This window comes from Cladophialophora carrionii, assembly GCF_000365165.1.
Source record: "Cladophialophora carrionii CBS 160.54 unplaced genomic scaffold supercont1.2, whole genome shotgun sequence".
In the NCBI taxonomy this organism is placed as follows: domain Eukaryota; kingdom Fungi; phylum Ascomycota; class Eurotiomycetes; order Chaetothyriales; family Herpotrichiellaceae; genus Cladophialophora; species Cladophialophora carrionii.
The window spans coordinates 2,212,786-2,239,469 of NW_008481827.1; the positions used below are offsets into that span (position 1 = coordinate 2,212,786).

A 26,684-nucleotide genomic window follows, 5' to 3' on the forward strand; every position below is an offset into this window, starting at 1 on the left:
AGCAGCGCAGTCGCCAGCCTTGCTTATTGAAAAGTAACCGAGGGTGCTCCGTGGTCACTAGGCACTAATGATTGGTATGGGAACCACCCGAAGCATTGCGGAGTATTCGCAAGACATTAGTGGCGTTGTGGAGCGGGGATCGCCTGCGGGGAAGTGGTTTAGAATCTACTAGATCATTTGAGGGGGATGCGCTGGGCGCTTAGTCACTCTGCACCCATTTGCCCAAGTCGAAACCGGTGAGTAATTCAAGTCTACAGATACATGTCCTGACCAACCTAAAGAGCACACGGGACCAGTGAGGCTTCGTTAAGCTCAATCTTTGATGCTGTGACGCCACGAGGTCTAGCAGCGCGACAAATAGCACGTGGGGACTGCGGTCCACACAAGATCAGGCTAAAAGACGTTGGACAAGATGCGACAGAAACAAGACGGTTCGGCTACAAAGTCTGTGTGACCTGCAAATAAATGGAATTCGTTCTTTCGAAAGTTGAGATATGTTTTGTTCTGTTCGAGGGGTCATTCGCGAACCAGACTTTGTTCAGAATCTCAAGTCCGGCCCCACAATAGCTTTCAGTACGTTGTTTCACGATGTCAAGCAAGAACAGGCTTGATCTTTCGTGGTTTCATGATTCCGAAGAGCACGACAATTCACCTATCAAGGACTTCTCACCCACAGAAATCACCAGGCGACCATGGAAAGCATTCTGGCCACCTAGGTCAGGAGCCAACTCCAATCTGTGGCTTCTATCCGAATTTCCAGAAGTTCTCTCGTGGCAATTCGATCCCGACCGACCCTTCGATCAACCTTGGCGGAACTGGCTCAGAAGCCTGCCCGTGAAAGGCGAAGTAGGCAACTGTCGAGAAAAATTTACTTCGAAGATTGTAAATCGAGGTATTTCGCTGCAAACCCAGTGACTCTAACTCTGACTCTGACCTGTCGTCAGCGCCGGCCACGGATATCTCGGATCTAATTTCAGGTCTACCCAAAGTCCAAGGTGCCACTATTACATATCTTGCTCCTCTGGAGCTCTACAAAACCCAGAAACCATATTTCAGCCAGCTACCCTGCGGAACGACGCTAGCGCGTACTAACCTTGTTGAAAGCGACCACCTCGTCGAGGTCTGTGATATTGGTGGCAAAGAAGACGTATTTGAACTCGACGAGACAGGCTTCCAATTCATGCACCTTCCGACAGAAATATCAAAATGGACGGACGAAAGCGTACGATCAGAATATCTCCCAGCCATATCAGCATGGCTGAAGGAATATTTCAAATGCGAGAAGGTCTTCATCTACAATTACAATGTACGGCGCGTTTCCCACCATCTAAAATGCATAGCATCACTGACACCAGCAAGCTTCGAACCAACGACACGACAAGATCGGGGGATGGCACATGGAGAAGTCCCATATTCCGAGTCCACTGCGGTAAGCAAAAGCAATCCAGCCCCTCAAAAGCAAATCCACCATTTCTGATCCAGCCCAAATCTCCAGACAACACCCCCGAGTCCTGTGCCAAACGCCTAGAATTCCAGTTCCCAACTGAAGCGGCAGCAATCAAAAGTGGTCGTTACCGGTATATAGAGTAAGTGAGACCATTAGCAACCCTACAAACAATCCACATCGACCGGGTACTGACAATCATGAACAGCGTATGGCGCTGTGTCGCCGACACGAACGTCGACGCCCCCCTTGCGGTTTGCGACTACCGCAGTATAACACCAACTGACTTGCACAGAATTGACATAGTCTACCCACATTTCAGCGAGGAAGGGTTCGAAGTGACGCATAACCCTGCGCATCGGTGGTACTACAAGAAGGGAATGTCGAAGGATGATATTGTGTTATTCAAGATCGATGATAATTTGGAGGGCGTGGCTAGGTGTAAGTCCAAGGTTGGGTGATTTTGTCTTGTGGGTTGAGTGCGGTGACTGACATGTAGTAGTTGCGCCGCATACGTCTTTTGTTGACCCGTCGGCTTCGGGGAATACTAAGAGGGCAAGTATTGAGGTCAGGGCTATCATTTGTGGGTAAGGATGCTCAAGTAGAATGTGACGGCCTGCATTGTGTGAGGAAAAGATCGTCCGGGGGGAGGGAGTCTATTAGGGGGAAGGTAAAGGAAGCCAGGCCAGCATGTTATCAATCGGTATGTGCTGCTGACCTTCATTACCTCACTGGTACTTCAATGCGTCGTTGGGAAACGTGACTTATTACAGATTTCCTGATATATATTCAAAGCGCATTAATGTCGATGAACGTCGTTTGGATACAAGCAAAGACAAAGTCATAATCGAAGCACTATCGTTCACCTCTGTCCGGGGCCGTTTGTTGGTGTTATGGGAGGGGTGTTGTTATCCAGCACATACATGGCGTCAAGCGTACACTCGGCCATTCCCCCAGTCTCCTTTCCCACATTTACTGGAAGGCCATAGCCTCACCCCTTCCCACAGCTTCCTACATGCCATCATTGGCTGCTTTGCCCTGCGATTCTCGATCGTTCAAGAAGTCGGCCAGATTCCGCTCCCGTTTCTTGGTTTCCACGTGCAGATTGCCCCATTCTTCAACACTTTTGGCCAACTCTTGTCTATAACACTGCTCGGCCTGACTGTACTTGCCCATACGGACATATGTGGCAGCTGCGTCGTGATACGTTCGAAGCATCTCTGCATTGCCAGATCTTTGCCCCGATCCACGAAGCTCTAGAAGTCTCTCAAACATATTAATCGACTTTGTAACATCATTGCTGTCTCGGTAGAGGTTCGCCAACTTGTGCATTATCCGCATCACACTTGGGTGCTCAACTCCTAGGCGACCTTGCATGCCGCGTAACGCTCTGTCGTACAAGGTTGCTGCTTCTTCGAACCGTGATTGCTGATGATAGACATCCGCCAGCCCTTCGACTACCCAGAGAGTTTGCGTGTGGTCATGACCCAACTGTTTCCCGTTGGCAACGGCTGCCCGCGTGTACATGGCCTCGGCTTCCTGCAAGCGGCCTAAACCAGTATATGCAGATGCAAGGTTGGCGACTGTCCACAACGTCTGCGGGTGATCCTCTCCTAGTTGTGATGTGCGTCCCTTGAGAACTCTTTCGTAGATCTCCAGTGCTTCCTGGTGTCGGCTTTGAGCTCGATAATTAGTTCCAAGACTATCAGCCGTCCACAAACTGTCAAGATGGTCTGCCCCTAATTGTGCTTCTCGATGAGTCAATGCTAGTTTATGCAGACTTTCGGCCTCAAGGTATAGGGCCTCGTCATTTTCGGCTTCTCCGTATTCGTTGATAGTTAGAGCAAGATTCTCAACAGCCTGAACAGTGACGAGGTCGTCTTGTCCAAGCCTCTTTCTGCGGCTCTCAAGGACATGTTCTAGCATTGAGCGAGCTTCTTCATACCGGGCTTGCGACCGGTACACGAGTGCCAATTTTTCGACGACATGCAGAACATCAGGGTGATCAGCACCAAATTGCGGTTCTCGAATCCGCCGTACTTGCTCATACAGCAATGCAGACTCACTGTGATTGCTCAGGTGCCAATTGACTTCCGCGAGACCGAGTTTCCACTGAATTGCTTGGGTATCATCAATACAGCCGATGCGCAGGATTTGCTGATACATCTCACGAGCCTCGTGATATCTGCCACGCTTGCACCAGTACGCAGCTGCGTGGCCACGAGCTGTTAGTAGTTCGGCGTTGTTAGGACATACCAATTCGCCGTACCTTGTCAGCGAGAGGATATGGGAGATCAAGCCGTCACATTTATGCCAGCATTCAGGCATATCAGGATTTCCAATCTCACCAAATGCGCCGCAGGCCATTCTGACTGCGCATTTGAACCATTGTAGATATTTACCTTCCGATTCAAGAAGCACTTGAATCAAAGTCTGGGTGAGATCATGTATGCTATATGCTCCCCCTTCTTCAGCCGACCTGCGTTTGATAAGAGAGAGCATCTGAAGGTGATGCAGCGCGCTTTGGAGCCGTACTTCAGAGGACATCATATTGATTATTGAGTCGAGCTCGGAAGATAGTAGCGTGTCTTTTTCGGGATCTAGGTTTGGAGCCCTTTCGGAGCTCTGACTGTTGGAAGCGAAACCAAAACAATGCGCTTTGATCAGGCTCGGAATAAACCATTGTGTCCAATGCCGGCTTCGTTCCAATTTCGAAGGTTCCTGGGTCGGTTCCGATGAAGGAAGCAAGAAGGAAGCGCCCGCTGTGATTGTTTCAAAGTCGATCCTTTCAGGATCCCAGAACACTAGTATATTCAGCAAACCATAGACCTCAGGACATGATCGCCTGAGATTACGGAGATGGGACTCAAAAATGCCCGAGATCGACTTTACTTCGTAGGCTGAGAACAAGTTTTGCCAGTCGAAAAACTATGCCACGTTAGACGCCTCCATCGCAACAAGGTCAAATAATGGTGCAAAGTCGGACTTACATCGGATTTCTGCTTGCCTTGATACAATCTTGTGAAACCATCGATAGTTTGAGATGATTGACTCATGAAAGATGCAACGTGCTCTACAGCTAAAGGTAAACATCCCAGAGATTTCATCAGGCCAGCGACTTGACGTCGTTCAACGCTCGACATTGAATTGGCGGTAACCCCAACTGATTTGAAAAAAAAGGTCGTAGAATCCTCCACCGTTGGCGGTTTGATCTCGAAGTGTGGATGCAACCTTCCAGAAGCTCTGCACAAAGCCTGAGCGACGGCTTCAGTCCGCGTAGTGATAAGAAGGCGACCTCGTCTGCCTTGTCGTGGCAAGTTTTCGCGAAGAAAATCGATTGTTGTCATGTCAACGTTATCGAGGACGAGCAGCCAACGGTGTATTCCACTGACCTCAGGGTGTTCCAGCCAACGACGAGCCGCAATAATTCGCGCATTTTGCTCCGGTTTGAATTGATCGGGATGGTCGATAAGGACTAGCATCCTCGAGAAGCCTTGATGCAACCTTTCTAAAGTAGAGCAGGCTATCCAGAACAATGCTGACACTGTTGGGTCTTCCAAAAAAATTTCGAATATCGAATTGCCAGTTGTGTCTTACCAACACCCGGAATGCCCCAAATAGCACAACGAGCGGGTGAATTCTCTTCGGGAACTTGATGAGCATCTCGGACTCGAGTCAGCTCTTGCTGACGGTCCATGAAATGAATGGAGAGCAGATCAACAGGTGCATCGTTGAAAGACGACGTGAAGTGTCTGAATCTTTCATCCTCGCTCCTTGCAAGAGGGTCCGATGCAACGTCTTTGCACAAGACTGATGGGGCCTGCAGTGACTCGTCGAACTCTTTCCGCAGGCGACGTAGCGCTCCCTCTCGACCTTCACCATAGATGAGAGGCATGTGAACACCAAAGATGCCCAGAAGACAGTAGGCTGCGTCTTCTGGCCGTGTCGTGTTGCGATGTTTCGCCCATGACATACGCTCCTCGGTACTAAAGTCGTGCAACGGACGATCTCCTCGAAGAGCTTCGAGGGCAATGCGGGTTGTTTGATAAATGATTTGCTCAAGCGATCTTTTGTCACCAAGGAGACAGCGCTCCTTAGAAAAGAACTCGACCGTCCCTGGAGCAACAAGTTCTTGAAGGGTCCAACCTCGAGTAAACCATTTGCTCCTGCGGAATTGCGACTCCCAAAGAAGTTGTTCGGACGTGTTGACGATGTCTAAGGCAGGTCTCGAGACATCTGAGAGATAGGCATAGCATTTGGCCGCATTGCCGTACCATCGAAACATAGAATTGATGGCCTCTGCAAGCTCTGTACTGTTCGACTTATCTATGCAACAAGTATCGACCCAAAAGTATTCTAGGTTGTCGCATTTTGCACGCTCCCCACAAAATCGGATCTTGTCATAACCAGCCTTGGTCTCGCCGTGACCTTCAACAATGTCTCTGTAGGTAACCTCCTCTGTATCCGCTTCCCACGTGTGCGAAAGGATGGCAAATGGAGGAATATCTTCGATTAGATCCTTGGTCAAGGTGAACTTGCCACTATCGTCGCATTGCAGAAGACGCATCAGTCAGGCCAATCTCGACAGGAACGAGGATTCTCAGTAGGCATTCGTCGCAGGATCGGCATATATATCGAATCGTAGGTTGCATTGCGGGAGAAGATTGAACCTAGGCTACAGTTCGTAGCAACTGCATTGTCGAAGACAATGAACACAATGTGGCGCGTCTCGCTCGTGCTGGTGAAGAGAGTCTCGACGAAGTTGACGCCTTGTTTTTGGCTGCCTAAGGCGCCTGGAAGTCTTGACAGCCTGATGAGCCTTGCCCAGATTTCTTCACCCCGCACTCCCCCAACACTACACACCCACCCTGACTTATTTTCGTTCACTATACGGAGTCCTTACTAATGGTTGTCGCTGTTCGTGTCGGAATGAACACAATTCTGCGAACAAAAGCCGGACCCAAGGAGAGTAGCCCGATCAAATGATAGCTAATACAATACGACCCGCAGTCCCTTGCTAAGTTAGAGTAACGCGGGAGTGCAGATCCCGAAAGTTTGTTTTCGTCCTCTTCGCTGGTGTTCCCTTTGCCTTCTCAGCTTCATCATGAGTGAGACTGAATCCTTGTTGATCAAGTCCTTGTCATCTTCCGAGGTTCGCGCTGCGAAGACCAAGAATGAAGTGGAAAGGAGCCACGAGTGGCACTACGATTACAGTTCTGTGGTCGGATTCTTTAGTCAAGATCTCGTAAGGCCAGTTTCGGGCAGACTCGAAGCCGTATGTGCCGTCTCTGAGCGTAAATGCTGGGAACGCCAACTGACAATCTCCACCGTGGCAGACGGAAGAGGATTTCGACCTAATAGACCAAAAATATGACACCGACAACTTGTTGCCGGATAACGGCAAACTTCTTAGTCAATGGGAACGATTCGCCTATAAAGTGAAAGTCATGAACGAGAGAGCTCCGAAAGGGGTGACATATCGACTCCTCTACCTCGGAAGACACGGCCAAGGGTATCACAATGTTGGCATAATGTTTTATGGCGATGCTGCGTGGGATGTAAGTCTTGTAATCTCCCTCCAGTCCCGATTCCCGCATGCTAACCCTCTGCCACTGAGGATCGTTTGATTCAGTTCTTGTGACTGACAGAGGTTTTGTTCTCGTACAGTGCTACTATGGTGCCTTCGACCGGGATCCTAACGTCCCAAGCATATCTTATCTCGATGCTCACCTAACCCCTCTCGGCAAACACCAAGCCATAGCCGCCTCGATGTTCTGGCAGAACTTGATCTCGACCCAGAAGATGCCCTTGCCTCAGACCTACTACAGCAGTCCACTTACCCGGGCGATGCAAACCGCCCAGCTCACCTTCTCCGGCTTACCCCTGCCACCGTCTCAGACCTTCCGCCCTGTGGTCAAAGAATCCCTCCGTGAAGCATACGGCATTCAACCCTGCGACTTACGGCCCACGAAATCATATATTAAGACCAACTTTCCTGACTTCCGGATCGAAGACTCTTTCACAGAGAACGATGAGCTGCACTCTCCTACTCGCCGCGAGTCACTTCGACGCCATGATAGACGTGTTCGAGCGTTACTCGACGATGTCTTTACGCACGACGAGAGTACGTACATCAGCATGACGAGCCACTGTGGGACGATCAAGGCGTTGTTGCGAGTCGTGGGCCATATTGCGCTTTCTCTACCACCAGGTGGTACCCTCCCGGTACTCGTCAAGGTTAGTGAGGTCTCTGGAAAGCGACATGATGAAGAAGATAAGCATGGGTGGGACACGAAGCCTGCCTGCGAGTCTGACCCACTCAAGGCTGGGAAGGACAGTTATAAGGATGTCGCCGAGTTCTTGGACCAGATTAATCGTAGTGTGCCGGAGTTGGAGTGACGGGAATGCTTGCCGGCCTGACAAGATAAAAGGGTGAAAGAAGCTTAAGTCATGCTCCCCAGGAACCGAATCAAACAGAGATGAGAGACGTCGAAGGAGACATAAACGATGACACTGTCGGGCCCTTTGTTGAATATGCATACGCGGATGACTACACACATCGAAGTCCTGACATTGTGTAACTTCCAACAGACTCGAGCCGATTCTGACACCCGGTTAAAATGATCCGATCTGTCTTCAGAATGCCCTCCACCTGGAATCGTCTAGCACATGGTCTAGGGCGACGGCGGCGGATTAGGTGATGAGATGATTCGCCCAGTGGAATAAGAGGCTTGTGTGCTCACAACGCCAATAACTTGCTCGGGATCGAGAAGTTTGCTGATGCAAAGGAAAACGATGACGATATATGTACCTGGACCGAACCGTGAGTTTGGTCCTTGCCCCTAGCATCTGGATTCGGTCGAATGGACTTGCAACCAGATACTGCTTCGAGAGTCATCCCTGTGTCAAACCTTTTGTTGTAAAACCAGATCGTGTGCTCTGGACGTTCCCACAGGTATTGGGGCTTCAGTGGCCTGTCGACAGCTCGATTGGCGCAAAAAGGCTGGTGCATTAGGGACATCACAATGCTTCAAGACCTGTTCTCCGCCGATTTCAATCCACTACATCACATCCCTGGGAATCGTGAAGACAACCGACGATGCACCAGTTTCCGGTGCGTGGGAAATTACGGGGACCTCAACGGATACCAGAACGCAGCCACGTGGAAGCTGGATGTGAATGCGAACTCGTCGAAGCCAATCAAGAGATCAAGTCATCTCCATTCTCGCGCGAGTGCTGGCATCCCGAGAGTTGACTTTTCCATGGCAGGCATAGAGCCAAGGGCAAACAACTGTCCATCCCAAGGTCGTCAAATACCCTGCCACTCCGTACGTCGCCATATCCCATGTCTGGTCTCATGGTCTGGGAAATGTCCGCCAAAATGCCATTTGGCGGTGCCAGTTGTTGCCGCTCTCGAGATATTTCCAAAAACTCGAGCATGCGAGTTCACTCCACGCAGAGTCCCAGGTGTCGTTCTTCTGGTTGGACACGCTTTGTGTTCCACTGGCCGAGGACGACGAAGCAACAAATACCGCCATAAGCAGGCTATCTGAGACGTACGAGCAGGCGGAGATCGTGCTCGTCCTTGAACCAGGAACTTCAGCAGTGTCCAATCCCCACGTCGACCACGGAAGAGACGACCATGCGCCTCAGCTGCTCAGAATTGGATGCGCCGACTATGGACCCTCAAAGAAGGCGTCCTGGCGCGGAATCTTCATGTCCAGTTTTCCTCGACGCCGCGGTCAGTCTGGCAAAGGAACGCCGACGGTCTGAAGCTGAAGCTGAAGCCAAAAGTGTCAGCAGTCACAGATAACATCGCCTCCGACGGCCCGCCAACTGTATTTCGACATGGAGATGCTCAATCTCGCCATCGGGGGGCGCGGATTTCGAACCGGCCAAGTTGATCAACGTGTCCGACGCGCTTCGACACCGCTCCACCAGCCGCGTGCCGGCGATAAGGCCATCTGCATCGCCACCTTCCAGGGCTTCTACATGGACAAAGTCTTCGACCTGCCCACCGACAAGAGGAGTCTTGTTATCTCCTATGCCACATCCCGTAGGTGCCGCGCGCCACATGCTGTTCATGGCGGGCACGAAAGCTGGCAGGACGAAGGGCTACAGATGGGGCCCCCGGCCAGCTTCTCGACCCGCAACAACATCCACCGACACGTACGGTACGGCTTTGTTGCCAGATCTCCGGTCCCCAGCGATTGTGATGCCTCGAGTTCGTTGACGCGGACCGACACGGACGTCATTATCTGCGCGCTGCTGTCGCGAGCTTGCAGAGTTGGAGACGGAGCCGGCGTCGGAGAGGGCGTCGACGAGGGAGATTGGGAGGGAGAGGGAAATGTAGATGTACATCGACTCAGACAGACCATCACCGCCCGTTTCGAAGCCGCGCGTTTATTTTAGCGTGCTTAGGAGAGTCAGACCGGGAGATCATGGCTTCGGCTTCGGATGTCGAACTTTTCCACGATCCTTGACGATCCTAGCGCCCGTGACGGTCGGGGGGGGGTGGGGGGGGGGGGGGGGGGGGGGGGGGGGGGGGGGGGGGGGGTCGCGGGCTGCGAGAGGCTGGAGGCCGAACAAGGACAGCGTGGTGTGTGTATTGATGGAACCAAGTGATGGAAATACTGGCTGTGATCTGTAGGACAGATATGATGACGAGATACCATACTCGTACGCTGTTGTGCCGTTATAGTGTGGCTGTTACCCGTCTGTGCAAAGGTGAGGACGACGACGGGCACAGAAAGGACAATGGCAAGGGCAATAGCAAGGACGAGGACCCGTGCTCTTTTGGCAGAGGATCCACCCATAGGGTAAAAATTGTTGTGTGGATTCTACTCCTGATGCTCCGGACCAGTCAGTGGAGAAAGAATACATAGTACAGTAGTTGCTGTATCTAACATTATCTAGTGAGGGGCCCGGCTGTGTGTGTTGGTGTGGTATCATTTCGCGCGTATTCGTGTCGTGCACATGTCTCCTGTAGCTGACCTCGCGCTTCTCATGCTAACTGTATTGAAGGCCCAATGTTGTTGATCCGCGTGAGTCGTATTCCAAACCCAGGCTTGGACCCGGGCCCAAATCCAGATCTACCTGTCCCTCGGTTCTGTTCACTGTCCCGTACCCCCCACCTACATCTTCGCAATCTCCTTGCCCCAGATCCGATTGAGAATCCAGGTCAAGGCAATCGTGACTCTCGACCTCCAGTTGCGATTCCACATGAGACTCCCGCTCCGCCAGGCCAGCCACGCACTCCGCCCGGTCCACCCTTCACTGTTGGGTCCTTTCCCCGCAATGACCCCGTCGTGGGCCCCGATATAACTCACCAACTGCTTCTGGGAATATGTGAACGGCTGCGTGAAGGCCGAATCAGTCCCGGCACCACTGGCACCGGCACCAGAAGATTTGGCCAGCTCGTTGAAATTCCGCACCAAATACTTGGCCTTCTGGACCGCCACCTCGGCGGTCGTGGGGAGGGAGGCACCCTCGATGTCGGCGGCGTCGCCTAGTGCGAAGACGCCGTCATGAATGCCGCCTACCTCCCCGGGCTTGAACACCCGGAGGTGATCGTCCGTCAGGATCCGCTTGAGGCCCTTTTCCGAGAGCTTGACGTCGATGGTCTCGAGGAGAGGAACGTTCTTGTTCCCCGTGGCCCAGATGAGCATGCCGTAGGGGACGCGGCCTTTGTCCTTGATGTAGAGCGCTTGGCTGTCGACTTTTTCGATGCGCGTGTTGGGCGCGACGTCAATGTGTCGCTTCTCCAGCTGCGAGGTCGCGTACTCGTGCAGTTTGCTATCATACGCCGAGAGAATGTGCGGGGCGACGTCGTAGATGGAGATGCTCACATGCTCGGCGACCTGCGGGTAGATGTAGCGGAGTTCATCCTGGCACAGGTCGTCGAGTTCGGCGGTCAATTCAATGCCCGTGGGCCCGCCGCCTACGATGGCGATGTGTAGAAGTTCCTTGGCGCGCGTGGGCGAGACGTTGGGAAGGGACGCCTTCTCGAGGAGGTCGAACATTGTCTTTCGCACTTTCATGGCGTCCGAGACGTTCTTGATGAAGATAGCGTGCTCGGCCACGCCCGGGGTGCCGAAGGTGTTGGGCTGGCACCCTGGCGCGATGACGAGATAGTCGTATTCGACGTCGAACTCGTCATTCGCGAGCTGGGGGTCTTCGTCAAAGGCAGGGGCGCATCGACATGTCTTGGCCGGGAAGTTGATGTCCAGGACGTTGGCTTTGATGAAGCGGAGGGCGCACCGGGACTTGCTGCGCACCGGCTCCTCGGCTAGGTAGAAGTTGAAGAGGCCTACTGCTGCTGAGGCTAGGAGGGGTGTATATGCCGATGTGCGACGCGGAGAGATCACGGTGACGGAGTATGCGTTCAGGTCGATGTTCTCGGCAAGGTAGAAGCCCGCCCATCCTGAACCTATGATGACTAGGCGAGGTTTGCTCGGGGAAGTCATCGTGTTGGCAGATGTAATTTACAATGATGGCTGTGGTTGTGGTTGTGGTTGTGGTTATGGTTATGGTTGTTGGTTTTGGCCAGCACTAAATTCCCAGGACTGACGCAGTGATATAGAGATCTGGACATGTGGGTGACATGCACGGAGGGACACTTACCTGCGCTCTAAGCCACAGATACTTCCGACCGTTATTCGTGCTGCCAGTGGAGGCCCTCGCCCGGCAGTCTTTGATCGATGGAGTGTGTAATGGACCTGCTTGCTTACCTGGCCATGATCAACACGGACATCTTCAATTCCGGCCGCCTAGAGTCTTGGGAGGCGGAAACCCAGTCGCGGATACGACGCGTGGCCGGGCACAGTTCTCTCTCGAGCTGCGGAGCAGAACGAATCAAGGAACTGGTCGGCGACATTCGAGCTTGTTCGTCCCCGTCCCAGTCAGGTTCGAGCTCGGCGACCTGCACCACCAACTTCTAGTGCGTCACTCAGCACAGTGCATTGAGCCTCGAGACCGTTTGTCAGCGGACAAGAAGCCTCAAACGGAAAGTAGCGCTTGTGAGGATAGGCTACGACGAGAACGACGCAGCGGACAGAGGTGAAATAGCACTGATCATCCGCTCAGCTGCGCCTTCAGAGATCTTCCGGCTTTGCCCGATCACATGACTGAGGCACGAAGAGAATTCGGACCATCAGCATCCATACGAGTTACAAGACTATGAGTCCAGCGAGACAGAGGCATTCCATTCCACAAATTTCCCGTTGATCAGCATCGAATTCGCCCGGCGTCGATGAGGCTGTCCTCGCTGTGCTCCCATTGCCCTCTCCAGTCTGAGTAGGAGTACTATGACCTATCACTTTTGCCCTTTCCCAATCCATAATGACAGCTTCGTGGAACTGGAGTTCTCCCAGGCACCCTTTCCACACCCTCAGCCTCTCTCTTGTGTACAAGTACAGTTTGCATTATCAAGGAAAAAGACTCGCATCGAGAGATCAAGAACCCGTCTCCCCCGCGGCAAAGTTGCATGATTGTCCGCGCAAATAACAGTTTCGACAATCTGTCCCTGCCCATTTCCGCCATGATTTTTCGACTCCGTGAGTGAGAAGAAACAGAGGAGAGATTGATGCCGCTATGCCCGCCAATGCAACTAATGACCGGAGCCGTAGCTGCCATTCCATCCTCCTCGGGCGCCTCCATAGCCGCCATAGCCGCCAAAGGCATTGTTCGAACCATAGCTGCCGTATGCGGTATTCTGGTGGGTGTTTTGGTGACTAGTGGCCACGTTACCACCATACTGGGGATAACCACCAAAGGCTTGTTGCGCAGAGTGCTGTGATGGCGGAGGCAACACACCCTGTTGAGCCGGGAAACCACTGTTGACCGCAGATCCAGGACGCCCACCTTGCATCGAAGGGCTCGGCCCTGATCCTTTGGCAGGATCTTCGGCGTGCGCACCATGCTGTTGTCCTAAGCCCTGTGGCTGTCCAAACCCAGATGAAGATCGTCCAAAGGGATCAGGCATGCCTCCGAAGCCGGCATTGGCAGCCGCACCCTGCTGAGCCTCCGAAGGTTGAGCAGAGCCAGCCCGGCCATAGCCCGCCTCTCGACTGAATGTCCCCACGTTTGCTGGAGATGAACCATGTTCGTAGGAGTAACCTTGCTGAGGTTGACCATACAAGTTCGACTTGTACGTATTGCCGTAGTGATTCTGACCATAGTTGTACTGCTGCTGACTGCTGTAGTATTCGCTGTCCTGACGACGTACATCATCAAACATTGGTCGATTTGCTCCGAAACGATGATTCATATTGCCCATGTAGTTTCCAGCGTACTGGGGATACTGTTGATTGTATGCATTCGGGTAACCGTATCCAGGATATGCGTGACCTTGAGTTTGTTGCACGTGACCAGCTGGTTGCTGGGTGTGCTGGGCGGGCAAGCCGGGTGCAGGAGTGTTATTGCCACTGCCTTGTGTTTCCTGCTGACCCAGCGCGTGCTGCTGAGGGCGTGACGTCGCGTAATGAGCTTGGTTGTCCGGAGCCGAGGAACCAAAAGCACTGCCGCTGCGTTGAGCATCTTGACCGTGGCCGTAACCGTAGTAGTTGTAAGCATCACGACCGTAGTATGCCGCATAGTCGGGTTGGGTGGTAGCAGTAGATGGTTGGCTGGGAACCTGGTTGGAGAAGGGTTCCTGTGCTGGCGCTTGGGTTGTCTGCGGTTGCTGTTGTCCGAACGGGTCGTATGGCTTCTGGCCTTGCCCATAGCGGTATTGATCCGCATATGCCGAAGAAGACTGAGGAGATGGTTCAGGCGCTTGTTGAGGAGCAGGGGGCAGACCAGCTGCTTGTCGCTGAGCAGTCGACGGTGCCTCAGCCAGAGGTTGGCTCTGGACTGCGACGGGCGTCTGCTGCGCTTCAGGTAAGGCTGGTGGGAGCGAAGCGCGTGGAGCGGCTGGCGAATCATCAGGGAGCTGAGTTCGAGTCTCTGGCTCTTCTCGGTCTTCGTCCACATCCACGTCGTCCGCGCCCAGTCCCAGTTTGCCAAATTGTACTGCCGCCTTCTCGATTGCGTGATTCCCGGGCATAACCACAGCCTCTTGTTGTTCCATGACCTTCCTCGTGAAGCTTGCAGATCGGCTTGCCCCTCCGGTAGCCTTCAGCGCGGTTGCGTGATAGCCTGAAAGGGGCACACGGGGAGCGATCTTTGAGTCGGCCGTAGCGAGGGGATCTAGGGTGCTTGCAACAGTACTGGCTTGAGTGGCGGACTCAGGTGGGTGAGAGGTATCTGGGAGTTTCTCCAAGTTGTGCTCTGTGAGTTCATCTTTCGAAGGGGTAAGCTCTTGTCCTGTTTCCGAATGTGGCGCAGAGGGCAGCTCACTCGGTCCATCTTCGTTGATCTCGACTGCTTCTATTGGAGGCGGCAGAGCCGGCTCAGGCGTCTCGACAGCCGGGACTTCAATCGTGGGCTCAGGCTCTGCTTCAGTGAGGGATGCTTCAGGCTGCGTAGCCGGAGGTGGTGCGACAGCCTTCTTGGGAGCTGGTGCTGGCGTAGGCTTAGCGAACAATCCGGCCCATCCACCAGGCTTGACCGAAGATGGCGCGGCACTTGAAGCTGGTTTGGGTTCTTCGGTCTGAAGAGAGGACAACGAATCTTTGCCAGGTTCATTTGCCCAGTCGTCCGCAGCATGTGCTGCAGTGTCGCCATTGGTAGGAGCAGCATCAGCAGTGGTCGTATCCCAGCCTCCGGTAGCGTCCACGGTAGTGGTAGCAGGAGTATCCCAACCATCGCCAGTTGACTTCGTACCATTGGTGTGGGCGACAGATGCTGACTTTGCACCACGGCCGCCTCTAGCGCCGCGCTCAGCACCACGACCTCTTCCTCGACCTTCGAATCCACCACGACCACGGCTTCGGGTAGCCGTCTCGGTTGACGCGGGAGTGGCTTCTTTGGCCTTTGCGTGTTTCTTCTTGACCTCACCCCACTGTGAGATTGAACCTGGACATGAATGGTCAGCAAGGACGTTGAAATGAGCATGGGACTCTTCTTTACCACTTGAGATGCGGTCGAATGCATTTTCCACGTCGCCGTCAGTCTCGTTCAAGGCGTAGACCAGGTCCTGGTCACTCCAGCCAGGACAGATTTCTTTGAGCAGAGGGACTCTGTCGCCATATTTCCTGAGCAATTCGCCGACTTCACCCTGATCTTCGAGCGGTGCGGGAGGGGTGTTCTCCTGTTCGTTGTCTGGTTTGTGCTGACTTCTGGATGTGTTTCTTGTGCCACGAAATCCACCTCGACCACCTCTGAAGCCGCCGCGACCTCTAGAGCCGCCTGTGCGGCTTTGAACTTCGGCCATGGGTATAGGGCTGGGTGTGATGCGGTGGTAAACAGGCAGGGAGGTGCAGGTTCGGGTGAGCGAAGGGTGAACCGACGGCGATGGTGACGTGATATTAGCGGAAGTCGCAGCTACTGGGAGAGCAGCTGGCTCCTGAGAGAAGAGCTGTCACCGGGAGAGGCAAGTACAAGTGGTGAGGTGGAAGTGAAAGCACAATGATCCAATGTTGACATGAATGTATGAGAAGACACATTCAAAAGGCTGCAACAAGTTTCTAGCCACAGAATTCTGGGGGAAGGTTCCTCGCCAAGCTTCCCACTGGCGCGCAGCCCGAAGGTGCGACAGTGGCGCCTGTTCCTGGCCCAGCACTCCCCACACATGCACATCCCGCTTGATCGAGCTCACGACAGCAGTGTCACTGATGTTAGGGTACATACTATAGCATCCTACAATGATTCGTATTTGACCGGCTTCAAGATGAGGCTCAGCTCATCCCTCTACATCCGCAAGCTGCTGGCCTCAATCCACCCTCCGATATCACCCCAGTCGCCCCGCGAGTCAAAGCAGCTCCTCAATGTCCTCGAATCCGCCTTCCAACGACACCTGGATGAGAAGCATCCTTCGCCCAAAGCCGGCCACGATGCTCATCATGCCTCAGAGTCTATTCCCGATCCCGCTCAAAGGGTGACCCATTCCACCCACTCTCATCTAGATACCATTCTCGGGCATCCTCTCTTCAAGCAACAGTCTCTTACATTTCTCCAAACCCGCGGGCTGGCTGCGACAGCGGTGAAGACCTTCGACAACGCCCTGCTGAAGAAAGCACTCGATTCGTACCTCGTCCAGTCATGCGCCCTGCAATATCTCCAAGGCCGGGAGAAGCAAGGCAGTCTGCCGAACAAAGACGAAGGATTGGCTCCGAGACTGGCTCGTTGGTTCAATGCTATGTCGGCTCCGGAAAAAGAGGATCTCTTGCTCAACACGAAGCACATGGAACCTCTTGTGTCTGTCATGTATATTGATGGCTACGAACGTGAAGTGTGGCAATGGCTGCAAGTCCTCTACGAATGTTCGTTCAACAACTTGACCTCCATACCTAGCGATGAATCTGCCCCAGATGGTATGGCTTATCTTCGGGCGGAGGACCGCCTCGTGTCTCTCATGATCAAGGAAACCGCTCGCCGGAGTCGGCTACAAGAGGCAGTTCAACTCTACACTCAAGCACATGAATACCGGTTGAAGTCGAGAGGTAAATCCGCCCCAGAACCACTTCAGCACTCCTGGCGCCAAGTGGCCGGAGCAATCTTGTTACAAAATAAATTGAGCCAAAAACGCGTCTCTGCTCCTCTTTACAACTTGTTGTTAAGATACGGCATCCCCATCGAATCTTCTCCTTTCGACCCTGCCATTCTCCAGGTCTATCATCCAGACTCTCCCTCAGCAAAGAGCTTGTATCAGAGGCTGAGAAGCTCGTCTTTTGTCGACGAACTCGCCAAGTGGCAGAAAAGCCCCAACAAGCTGGTGCGGAAGATATGGCTGGGATCGATCCTCGACGCCGCCGGACTATCTCTAGCCCAAGGCCATGACCATGAAGCCCGGGAATTCCTCCAGTTCGCAGAAAGGACGTATCCGGACTTCTTGCGGCCCCACGAGGAAGAGGCTGATACGGCCGAACGACTGCAATTGGCGCGTCAAGAGATGCTTGTTAGGAAAGAATTCCGCTCGTCTGGGTTTGCAACAGCCCCCGCATTGCAGGCATTGGTGTGAGCGACGGTTGGAGCAAAACATACTGAGACAAAGAATGGCGTCGCTCACAGGAAAGCCTCAGGTACCCCCCAAGCTGAGGATTTTTGTTTCATTCCTGGGCTCTTGATCCAGCCATTGAAATGAGGCTGATTACAAGCACCAACCGACTGCCGGTCAAAGACAGCAACGCTCCCCTGCTTCAGCCGCAGAATATCCGGAATTGTTGTAGCCGGAAGCATATCAGCGCCTGCACAAGGCCTAGAAATGGCGCGCAGACACATGCGCATCAGAAAGCTGGCCGCTTGGCAGTCGCATGCATGCCTACCGGCCTGATGCACATGGCGTCACCGTCAACGAGCGGAGACAAGATGTGGGTATCCCGAGGGGGATAAAGTCACGGTTATTGAGCCGCAATTGGGTAGCGACTGGACGGGGAGACGAGGGGCCCAAGGACACCCAGCTAAAGAGGAACTACGAAGAAGTGATGGTATGCATTATAGGCAGCGTTGAAGGGGAGCCCCAGACATATGTTCCGGGGGTGAGGGATGTGTCTCGGATCTGGTCACAACATAGTGATATTGAAATTCAAGCAATTCCTCGCCATGGCCAAAACACGGTACGATGCCCACAGCATTCGCACCACTTTCCTTCCCCTTTTGGACAATCCGCTCTGCATACACCGTCGATGAATTCTCAATCCCGACCAAATCATAATGGCTGGTGAACGCCCTCGCTAGAGGGCACCATTCACAAGCCCGAGACAGGCTTCTGCTCAAATCCGCCTTCATTCTCGTCCTTGTGGCATCCCGAGCCCAATCCGTATCCCAATTCCATGCCTATTCTCCCGCACAAACCTCTCGCCTCATCATACACTTCCCAAGCCTGTTTTCGCCCTGAAATTACTCTCATCTTCACATCTGGGATCATTCCACTTCAAGTCAACCCCCCAGGCGCCGCCGACGGGACTGTCCTCGACGCAAATCCCGCACCTGGGCCCTAATTATTACTTCTCCGTCGCCATTCCCGTTCTCGTTTCGAGAGCCAGCCTTCGCACGACATCATGACTCGTTCGGGTGACGAGGCAGGTGTGGGGGTGGGGATACAAGAGTCTCATAGACGCAGGCAAGGATACAATATCTCAAGACAACAATCCTTTGAAGTGGACAAGCAAATAAATTTGTGCCGACCATTTCGTTCTGATTACCTGTGCATGGTTGTGGGTCTAGAGATGGAGATGTGAGGCAGAACGAACCGGCAGGTTCGCAAATGTAGCAAGTTCGAAAATGTGGCAAGTTCGAAAATGTAGCAAGTTCGAAAATGTAGCAGGATTGCAGAGAGCAACTCCTACAAAAATCTCGTTCTTTCAAAAGCAATATGGCAAATACTTCCAGCGTTACAGTACCTGACTCGTTTCGTCAACTTCCACATCTGTCGGCTGCGCGGCAGCAAACGCCAGCACTTGTCAGCCGCAAGACTGGTGATTACAAGAGGGATGTCCAGTCGAAGTGGAAGTGAAGTGGAGTGAAGTTTGACGTGGAGGTCGGGTTCGGCAAATAAACACGACGAGCCACTTACATAGGTATGTATCATCGTCGCTTTCGTGCTAGAAGAAGCTATTGTCGCTTCACTACGACGTGCATGTCCATCATAGATGGGCACCATTCTCTATATCTTCGAAGGCTCGTCCTTGGCTGTCCCCTTCAAAGCGTCGACCCTCTCCTTGGCGGCTTGAACCATCTTGACCATCTCCTCTTCACTGCGACTCGACTCGGGAACCTTCCTCGCTCTTTGTACAGCTGGCCTCTCCTCGATCCGCTTCAGCCACTTTGCGACGCCCGGAAACTCGCCCATGTCGATGTCCAAGAACAAGGGTCCCGCACGTGTCCAGGAGTAATTCGCCATGTCTGCAATGGTGTACTTGTCACCGGCCAGCCAGTCTGCCTTGGATAGACGGATCTCCAGCACGCCGTAAAGACGCTTGGTTTCGTCGAGGTAGCGTTTGATGCCATAGGCCGAATAGACCGGGGCAAAGGCGCGGAAGTGATTCGCTTGTCCTGTTTACCCACCCTCGTTAGAAGACCATGAGCTGGAAAAGAGTGGTGGCGGCGGCGGGCTGCTTCATCTGACCTTGCATGGGACCAATGCCGCCCATCTGGAACATCAACCAGCTCATCATCTCGTAGTACAGCGCAGTCCCGTACTCGTATGTGAACTTCTTCTCTTTGTCGTACATGTCTGTCAGATAGAGCATGATCGCTCCACTCTCAAACACGCGCAAATCGCCATCCTTGAGTGCCGGGATACGGCCGTTGGGGTTGATCTCCAGAAACCAGTCCTGTTTCTGCTCATTGTTCATGATGTTAATGGCTTTGACATCGTACTTGAGACCGAGTTCTTCCAGGACCAGGGCGGGTTTTAACCCATTGGGCGTGCCGGCCGTGTAAAGGGTCAAGGCGTTGTACGGCGGGGACGACATGGTGTTGGATCCGCGTCGAGACTTCTTTGTCGTCGTGACCGTGTCCGGTGAAGGATCGAGTCGGAGATGCTGCCTCTGACCAGTCTGAAAATGTCGGCACCGCGATGGAAAGCTCGTTCCCTGATTTTTGGTACTCGGTGTTCGTGGTGATGTGGCAGGGGAGAGGCTTCCTAGGGTTCTTATACATCGCTGTGCATGCTTGCTTGGACGAATACGGGAAACAGTCAACCCAATGACATCTCCCAGGACATGTGTTCCTCTCATCGATCCGCGATTGTCCTCCCTCCTCGATCACTAGATATGCAGCAGTGCGGAATGCCTGGTATTACGAGAGTGGTACGCGGTATGTTGGGCAGTTCGGATCCAGCAGAGTTCAATTCAAGCTAGAGCGGGTCACCGAGTAAGTAAATGTCAATGTGGAGATCAAGAGTGCGACATCCGGAGACGGCGACGACGGTTTCGGGCGTTGAACCAGCTTCGGTTATTCATGCCTGAGATTACCAATCCACACAGGCAAGGAGCCGTCTTTTCGTGCGTCTTCGAGCCGCCCACAACCTCTCCGAGCAAGGCTTAGTGGTGCTTCTCATCTCGATGTCTGCATGAATCGATGCTTGTATGTCGGGCCTGGGTAGCCTGATTGACGCTGGCTGATTGACACGGACAACCGGTCGGACGAGACTTCACTCGACCATTGTGCTGATTTGAGTTTGGCGAGGAGCACTCGTCTATCATTACTGATGTGAATTCCACCGGCTGCTCATGAGAAGCTACTAATACAAAGATCATTAAATTTCTGGATGTGTGTCGTTTCCCGCGGGGGTCTCAGCTACAGCCACGCCCCTCCGTCGAAGCTACCATCAGGTCGCTTGTCCCGCGTCTTGGTTTGTTGCAACTCTGCTCACCGGTGCTGAAGAACCATCTGCGTTTTCACCTAAAGCCAACGAGCCTTCCTTGGGATGGAAAGGCTTGCGTGCCTTTGCAGCCTTCTGTTCATCATACCTCCAGACGCCAGCTGTCTTGTCCGGAGCGACACCTTCCCAGCTATTGATGCCGAAACTTCCTGCAACCTTGACCAGGCTTTCGAACACCTGCTCGAGCTTGTCGTTCGGGTCTGCCTGTGAGAAGAACACTCTGTCCCAGTCACGTTTCTCTTCCTGCTCCTTCTTGCGCAATGACCGCTGAGCATTCTCTATTCTCGACTTGTAATGTGCGACGGCATCCATGTCGCCCTTCTCAATGCTCTGTGCTACCTTTGACCAGGCTCTGCGGCTTTCCACAACATCTTGTTCTTCGATGGGCGCTACATTGAGCCTGGAGAGTTTGATGTCCGAGGGCTTGAAGGTAAGAACCTCCTTACCACGCTTTGCATCACCCTCTTTTATCGTGAATGAGTCTGACCATTGGCCGACCGCAGTGTACAAGGGGCTTTTCTCCGAGCCCTCACCTTCCTTCCATAGTGACGCGGTAAAGCTATTCTTTGTCCCGGACAGCCAACCCTTGCCACTGAAATCAATCTTGGCCACGTAACCGGTGCTGGAGATGATATGGATAAATTTGCCCAGCTCGACAAAAGGCGCGCCATAGATCAGACTTTCGATATGTAAGGCAGGTAAGGTGATGAGGTAGGTTTCGGCATGGTCGCTGTCGGGAGGATGCAAGGTCAAGAGGGCATGTCCGATTTGCTTGACGTGGATAGTCCTACTAAAACTAGCCTTCTGCCCGTTGTAGCCCTGGAGTCGGATCCGATGCTTCTCATTGGTGATGCAATAGGCCGTAACAGGAGGGTGATGGCTGACTTGCTCCGACACCAGGGTCGTCTCGCCGAATTCATCGTCCCATTTGCCCAGAAACAGCTCTCCCAGGAACGGATTCAGCGGTTTCTTCTCTGAGCCGAGCTTTTCGGACCGCGAACTGTACTGTTGCTTGAGAGTATTCAGCAGCCACTTGAGCACCAGCAGTGCGCGCGTCGCGGGGTGCTTCTCTAGAGCGGGTGCTATAAACAGCGATTGATTTTCAGCCCAGTAGGCGGAGAACTCGACGAGTGACTGTGTAGAGAGGATGAAGGCCGGAGCGGTCAGCGAAGATAGGTCGCCGTTGAAAGAGGCAATCGACTACGCACGTCTGTCAGTGTATGTTGCACGCAGTTAACCTCTCTGACGCACCTTCAAAAACGACGACCATGAACCTTTGCTCTGAGACGGCACCGCTCCACCTTCGACTTCAGGCATGTTTTTGGAGTATGGCGGTGGTGGGGTAGCGTGGGTGGAAGAGAGGTTGAGGTGGATCGATGTAACAGTGCGCGATTGAGAACGAAAAAAGAAGAAAACAGTAGGCGAGATCTTCAAAGTTAAGCGAGCGAAGGGTCAACTTGTATAGGAACGAGGGTGGCACACTGATTGACGGCACCAACGGGTTGTGCGAATATTTGTTGATCTGCCCTCAACGTCCACCCAACGGCTCTCCGCAATCTCGATGACGTATTGTTGTTAAGTTCCGAATCGTACGAGCCACTCGAAAACGCCACAGATGAAGTGGCTGAGCTTTTCATCGCCTGTCGGCTATTGCCTACCCAGTAGTTGCCCCTAGGCCCGGAGAGGGGCAAAGGTCTTGCTGAGCCTTGAATTTGATTGTTCTCATATTGTTTGGGTAAGTTACGTAGAGGTGAAGCTCAAGCACATTGTGGCTTCCCTTGACTTATGAAGTTATGTTCTCGTCAGGACCAGCTGCCCGTGGGACCACAAAAGCTCATCTCTCCAAAAAAAGCACATAAGAGCTTCAGCTGCATATCCCCGTACTGGACATTTACAGCTGATTAGCGGTATTGAAGTCCTTCAATCCCTCGGCCACACGAGCACTCATTGTCTTCTCGCCCTCACGGACCCACACACGTGGATCGAAGTACTTCTTGTTGGGCTTGTCTTCACCCTCAGGGTTGCCAACTTGCTGCATCAGGTAGTCCTTCTTGTTGAGGATGTAGTCACGGATGCCGGTCAGGTAGGCATATTGCAGATCAGTGTCGAGATTGACCTTGACCACGCCGTAGCCGATGGCGTCGGTATATTCTTTTTTGCTCGAGCCGGAGCCACCGTGGAAGACGAGGAAGACAGGTTTATCGCTCTTGGTAGACTCCTTCTCCTTGACGTACTTCTGGTGTTTGTCGAGCAGTTCTGGGTGGAGACGGACATTGCCAGGCTTGTACACACCGTGCACATTGCCAAAACCAGCTGCGATGGAGAAGTAAGGAGAGATCTTTTTCAGGGTGGTGTAGATGAGGTGGATATCTTCGGGCTGAGTGTAGAGCGAGTTGTTGTCGACGTCCTCGTTGTTGACACCGTCTTCCTCGCCACCAGTGATTCCGATTTCCTGCAGTGATGTAAGTATGCGCACAGCTTCTCAGATCAAAAGGTGCTCACCATTTCGAGCCATTGCTTCATGGGAGCGGCCCGCTTCAGGTATTTGGCGGTTGTCTCGATATTCCAGTCGACAGCCTCCTCCGACAAGTCAATCATGTGTGAGGAGAACAGAGGCTCGCCGTGCTCTTTGAAGTAGGCTTCGTCTGCATCCATCATGCCATCGAGCCAAGGGAGGAGCTTCTTCGCACAGTGGTCGGTGTGCAAAACGACGGGGATACCGTAAGCAGGCGCAACGACACGGATATAGTGAGCTGCGGCAATCGCTCCGGCAATCGACGCTTGTTGCTTGTCATTTTTGACGCCCTACAGTCGCTTTAGCTGTGGTCCTTTCACACCATGATCCTGCGACATACCTTGCCGGCGAAGTAAGCAGCACCTCCCTGAGAGGCCTGTAGAATGATAGGCGCATTGGCATCGCGAGCAGCTTCCAGGGCTGCGACGACGGTCGAAGATGAGGTCACGTTCTGGGCAATCTCGAGTCAGTCAGGTGCATTTGAGCCGGGGCCACTAGACTTACAATGGCAGGAATGGCAAAGTTGTGCTCTTGAGCGTACTTGAAAAGGTTGAGCACGTCGTCACCAACGATGACGCCCTCCTTGCGTGACAAGACATCCTTGACACCCATGTTGACGAGTGTTGAGTGGGGCTATCGGAAGCGGGTTGAAGGGTGATTGATGCGATGTGAGGATGTTTCCTGGACGGTTCAAGCTATGAATAAGGGTGAAAACGTATGACTCGGTGGTGTACGAGTATACCGCAGGTCAGAAGTAGTTTGAGAAGAAAAGAATCTCAGATGGCTGAGAAAAATGAATTCGCTCGCCGGTACGGAGCTTTGGGATGGATGAGTGGGTGTGAGGGGTAGCAAAAGGGAAATGAAATCACCGGCCGAGCATTCGAGTTGGAAAGAACTTTCGATGTTGCTTTTCCCACCAATCTCCACAAATAGAGCCTCCGGTTCTTCCCTTGTGATCGCTCTCTCATCCATGCCTCACTTACTGCTCACCGTGCTCCCCACGGGAACTTACGGGATATGTGCCCCTCTGCCCCAGAGGGAAAGGCTGACTCCGAGTGTGCGGGAAGATTCCATTGAACGGCAGATGAAGGATGAGTGTCAAAGACTCATGCTGAATTCCGTCCTTGTTTCCAAATCTAAGCTATAATGCAGTCCTAGGTCATCATGAGATCAGCCGTGGGATAACATACAGAGCCATGTTTATGTTGGATTTGCCATACGGATTGCTCTCTGTGAAGCTCGACGCAATGGCTTACATGCAGCCAGTTCAATCGCACTCGTGTCAAGCGCCAGTGTCATCGCCTGGCCGCTCGAGCTCATAGAACAGCAGGTAAACTTCACGTTGCATTGAGAGCACATCCGACAGCCTCGCCTCCTTGATTTTGTCGTCTGAGATGCGCCACCACCTGTCATTGGACTTTTTGCGTCGCCTGAATTTGCCTGGCACCGGATCCGTCGTCCTGATTTGCTTTGACAGCTGGGTGTCAATTCTCTGTACAGGAGACATAACCAACGCATCCTCCGTGGCCGGCCCCGCAGCATCCACACCGTTAGAGGTTGGCCTGCTATTTCCGGTCGATAACGACGCGGATGACAGTGATGTGCTTGATTGTCCATCAGCAGGCGCATTGGATCCGTTGAGACCACGCTTCCGAGCGGCCTCTATGGTCGGACTAGGCGTCACCGAAGGAACAGAGCTGGGGTAGCGGCTTGCGGCTGCGTATGCGCTAAATGGATCCGGAGTGGCATACGGGGCATATACATGGTTCCGCCGGAACGACTCGTAGTGTCCGCTGTGATGGCTGCCTTTGTGACATACAACTCCCAGCAGTTTGTACCAGTGCTCGTTCAGCAGTCCTCCAAGGCGGAGTCGTTGGGTGTACGACACCTTTGCCATGTTTTTGGTGGAGTAGTTCCCTGGATCGAAAACGGAACGCGAGAGATGGATGGCGATCACTTTCGGAAACACTGTGATCCGGGTTGATTTTTTGATCTTGCTTTTCGGTGCAAGGCTTGAGTCAGGTAGTGTTATACCCTCGGGCGCCTTTTCAGGGTCGTCTCGGATCGCCTGTTCCACCAAGGCAATTTCATTTTCTAATTCCTTCCGGTCTTTTTCAGTCTTTGCAGACGCGAGTTTCTTATTCTTCCAGTCTAAGGCGTGCTGGAGCCGGCATTTGTCGCATTTGAAATCGTCAATCTCTTCGCTTTTCAATAAAATATCAAAACAGTTGTCTAGAGAAGTTGAGCTTTTTTGCGGAACGTTCAGTGTCAGAGATACAAATGTCGTTGCAGTGGGCTTTGTTCTGAAGCCGCAACGTTGGCACTGTATTTGAGACTCGATCCGTCCCTCGAAAGGAAAACCTTCACTCGTTCCCACCGTGACCTCGGTCAACGCACGAGTTGAGCCTGACGGCTTTGAGTCGGTTATATCTGTTTCTTCGGTGTGGTCTGGATTCTCAGATCGTAGGCGCGCTCGCTGTGCGGCGTGGTATTCGTCGCAAAGCCGTTCGAGGACAATCTGTAGAAACTCCTGCGCGTCTTGTTGGTTCCGGCTAATCCGCGTATTGAAGGCTCTTTCCAGCGCCTCTATCATAGGCCGTGCGCTGATTGTCTTCTTGTATATGGGTCTCTCGTTCAGCGCGTCCAACATATCCTTCAGCGCCTTTGTGACCGGCCCTTTTTGCAGGCCAACGATCTTGTCGGCTCTTTCGCCCTTGCGCAGCACCGGAGGAACGGAATCGTAGACTTCAGGCCCATCGAGCTGCTTCTTATGCAGCTCCTTGATCAGATAGAGTCTGAGGTCACCCAAGCCAGCCAAAGCTTGGAGGACAGAGTTAATGAAGCAGTCGTTCGCCGGGTTCGAGAGGCCAATAATTGTTCGTTTGCGGCCATCGTTGGTATTGTATGAGTTCTCGCCATCTATGAAGAATGTCGGCCCAAAAACGTAGAAGGCGGCGATGGCGGCTAGAGACGCACCAGCCGCATAGGCGACCACGGTCGTGGGCTTCTCAGGCATTCGGGTTGTATGTCGATATCGAGGTCAAACCCATGGCGGACACGGGTGGGGGGGTTCACGACATTTGAGTATAGGCAGGACGCTGCTATCGGCTCGGGCTCGTTGTTGAAACACTCGTAGGGGAAAGAGGCGACACCGGGTCGAATGGAAGGAGGGTAAATCCGGGGTAAGATTAATGATACTGCCTGACTACCATGGCAATTCTGGAGAACAAGAGGCCGAAAGGGGACAGAGAAGCTTTCCTCCAAAGCGTCGGCACGAGCTCGCCCGGGCTGCCGGCAAC

At 53.1% G+C, this 26,684-nt stretch overlaps 10 protein-coding genes across 10 annotated transcripts; 3 read left to right on the forward strand and 7 right to left on the reverse strand.

Moving 5' to 3' along the window:
* Window positions 1–588: 588 nt before the first annotated feature.
* G647_02875 (uncharacterized protein) lies at window positions 589–2,035 on the forward strand (the record flags this gene model as incomplete). The annotated part of the gene is made up of 5 exons (XM_008727221.1): window positions 589–892; window positions 945–1,306; window positions 1,360–1,586; window positions 1,653–1,885; window positions 1,947–2,035. The coding sequence occupies 5 exons, from the start codon at window positions 589–591 to the stop codon at window positions 2,033–2,035; spliced, it is 1,215 nt and encodes a 404-aa protein (XP_008725443.1).
* A 420-nt stretch (window positions 2,036–2,455) lies between these two features.
* G647_02876 (uncharacterized protein) lies at window positions 2,456–6,011 on the reverse strand (the record flags this gene model as incomplete). The annotated part of the gene is made up of 4 exons (XM_008727222.1): window positions 2,456–4,248; window positions 4,300–4,372; window positions 4,435–4,952; window positions 5,042–6,011. 4 exons carry the CDS (start codon window positions 6,009–6,011, stop codon window positions 2,456–2,458), a joined length of 3,354 nt encoding a protein of 1,117 aa, XP_008725444.1.
* A 537-nt stretch (window positions 6,012–6,548) lies between these two features.
* G647_02877 (uncharacterized protein) lies at window positions 6,549–7,843 on the forward strand (the record flags this gene model as incomplete). The annotated part of the gene is made up of 3 exons (XM_008727223.1): window positions 6,549–6,719; window positions 6,781–7,002; window positions 7,112–7,843. 3 exons carry the CDS (start codon window positions 6,549–6,551, stop codon window positions 7,841–7,843), a joined length of 1,125 nt encoding a protein of 374 aa, XP_008725445.1.
* Window positions 7,844–10,578: 2,735 nt separating this feature from the next.
* Window positions 10,579–11,910, reverse strand: G647_02878 (uncharacterized protein; the record flags this gene model as incomplete). Its single annotated transcript, XM_008727224.1, has 1 exon — window positions 10,579–11,910. One exon carries the CDS (start codon window positions 11,908–11,910, stop codon window positions 10,579–10,581), a length of 1,332 nt encoding a protein of 443 aa, XP_008725446.1.
* A 1,142-nt stretch (window positions 11,911–13,052) lies between these two features.
* G647_02879 (uncharacterized protein) lies at window positions 13,053–15,758 on the reverse strand (the record flags this gene model as incomplete). The annotated part of the gene is made up of 2 exons (XM_008727225.1): window positions 13,053–15,400; window positions 15,455–15,758. The coding sequence occupies 2 exons, from the start codon at window positions 15,756–15,758 to the stop codon at window positions 13,053–13,055; spliced, it is 2,652 nt and encodes an 883-aa protein (XP_008725447.1).
* A 456-nt stretch (window positions 15,759–16,214) lies between these two features.
* Window positions 16,215–17,504, forward strand: G647_02880 (uncharacterized protein; the record flags this gene model as incomplete). The annotated part of the gene is made up of 1 exon (XM_008727226.1): window positions 16,215–17,504. The coding sequence occupies one exon, from the start codon at window positions 16,215–16,217 to the stop codon at window positions 17,502–17,504; it is 1,290 nt and encodes a 429-aa protein (XP_008725448.1).
* Window positions 17,505–19,148: 1,644 nt separating this feature from the next.
* On the reverse strand, window positions 19,149–19,959 carry G647_02881 (uncharacterized protein; the record flags this gene model as incomplete). Its single annotated transcript, XM_008727227.1, has 2 exons — window positions 19,149–19,537; window positions 19,611–19,959. The coding sequence occupies 2 exons, from the start codon at window positions 19,957–19,959 to the stop codon at window positions 19,149–19,151; spliced, it is 738 nt and encodes a 245-aa protein (XP_008725449.1).
* Window positions 19,960–20,816: 857 nt separating this feature from the next.
* Window positions 20,817–22,187, reverse strand: G647_02882 (uncharacterized protein; the record flags this gene model as incomplete). Its single annotated transcript, XM_008727228.1, has 2 exons — window positions 20,817–22,070; window positions 22,122–22,187. 2 exons carry the CDS (start codon window positions 22,185–22,187, stop codon window positions 20,817–20,819), a joined length of 1,320 nt encoding a protein of 439 aa, XP_008725450.1.
* A 574-nt stretch (window positions 22,188–22,761) lies between these two features.
* Window positions 22,762–23,997, reverse strand: G647_02883 (fructose-bisphosphate aldolase 1; the record flags this gene model as incomplete). The annotated part of the gene is made up of 4 exons (XM_008727229.1): window positions 22,762–23,322; window positions 23,373–23,675; window positions 23,726–23,836; window positions 23,890–23,997. 4 exons carry the CDS (start codon window positions 23,995–23,997, stop codon window positions 22,762–22,764), a joined length of 1,083 nt encoding a protein of 360 aa, XP_008725451.1.
* Window positions 23,998–24,667: 670 nt separating this feature from the next.
* Window positions 24,668–26,401, reverse strand: G647_02884 (uncharacterized protein; the record flags this gene model as incomplete). The annotated part of the gene is made up of 1 exon (XM_008727230.1): window positions 24,668–26,401. One exon carries the CDS (start codon window positions 26,399–26,401, stop codon window positions 24,668–24,670), a length of 1,734 nt encoding a protein of 577 aa, XP_008725452.1.
* Between the last annotated feature and the right edge of the window lie 283 nt (window positions 26,402–26,684).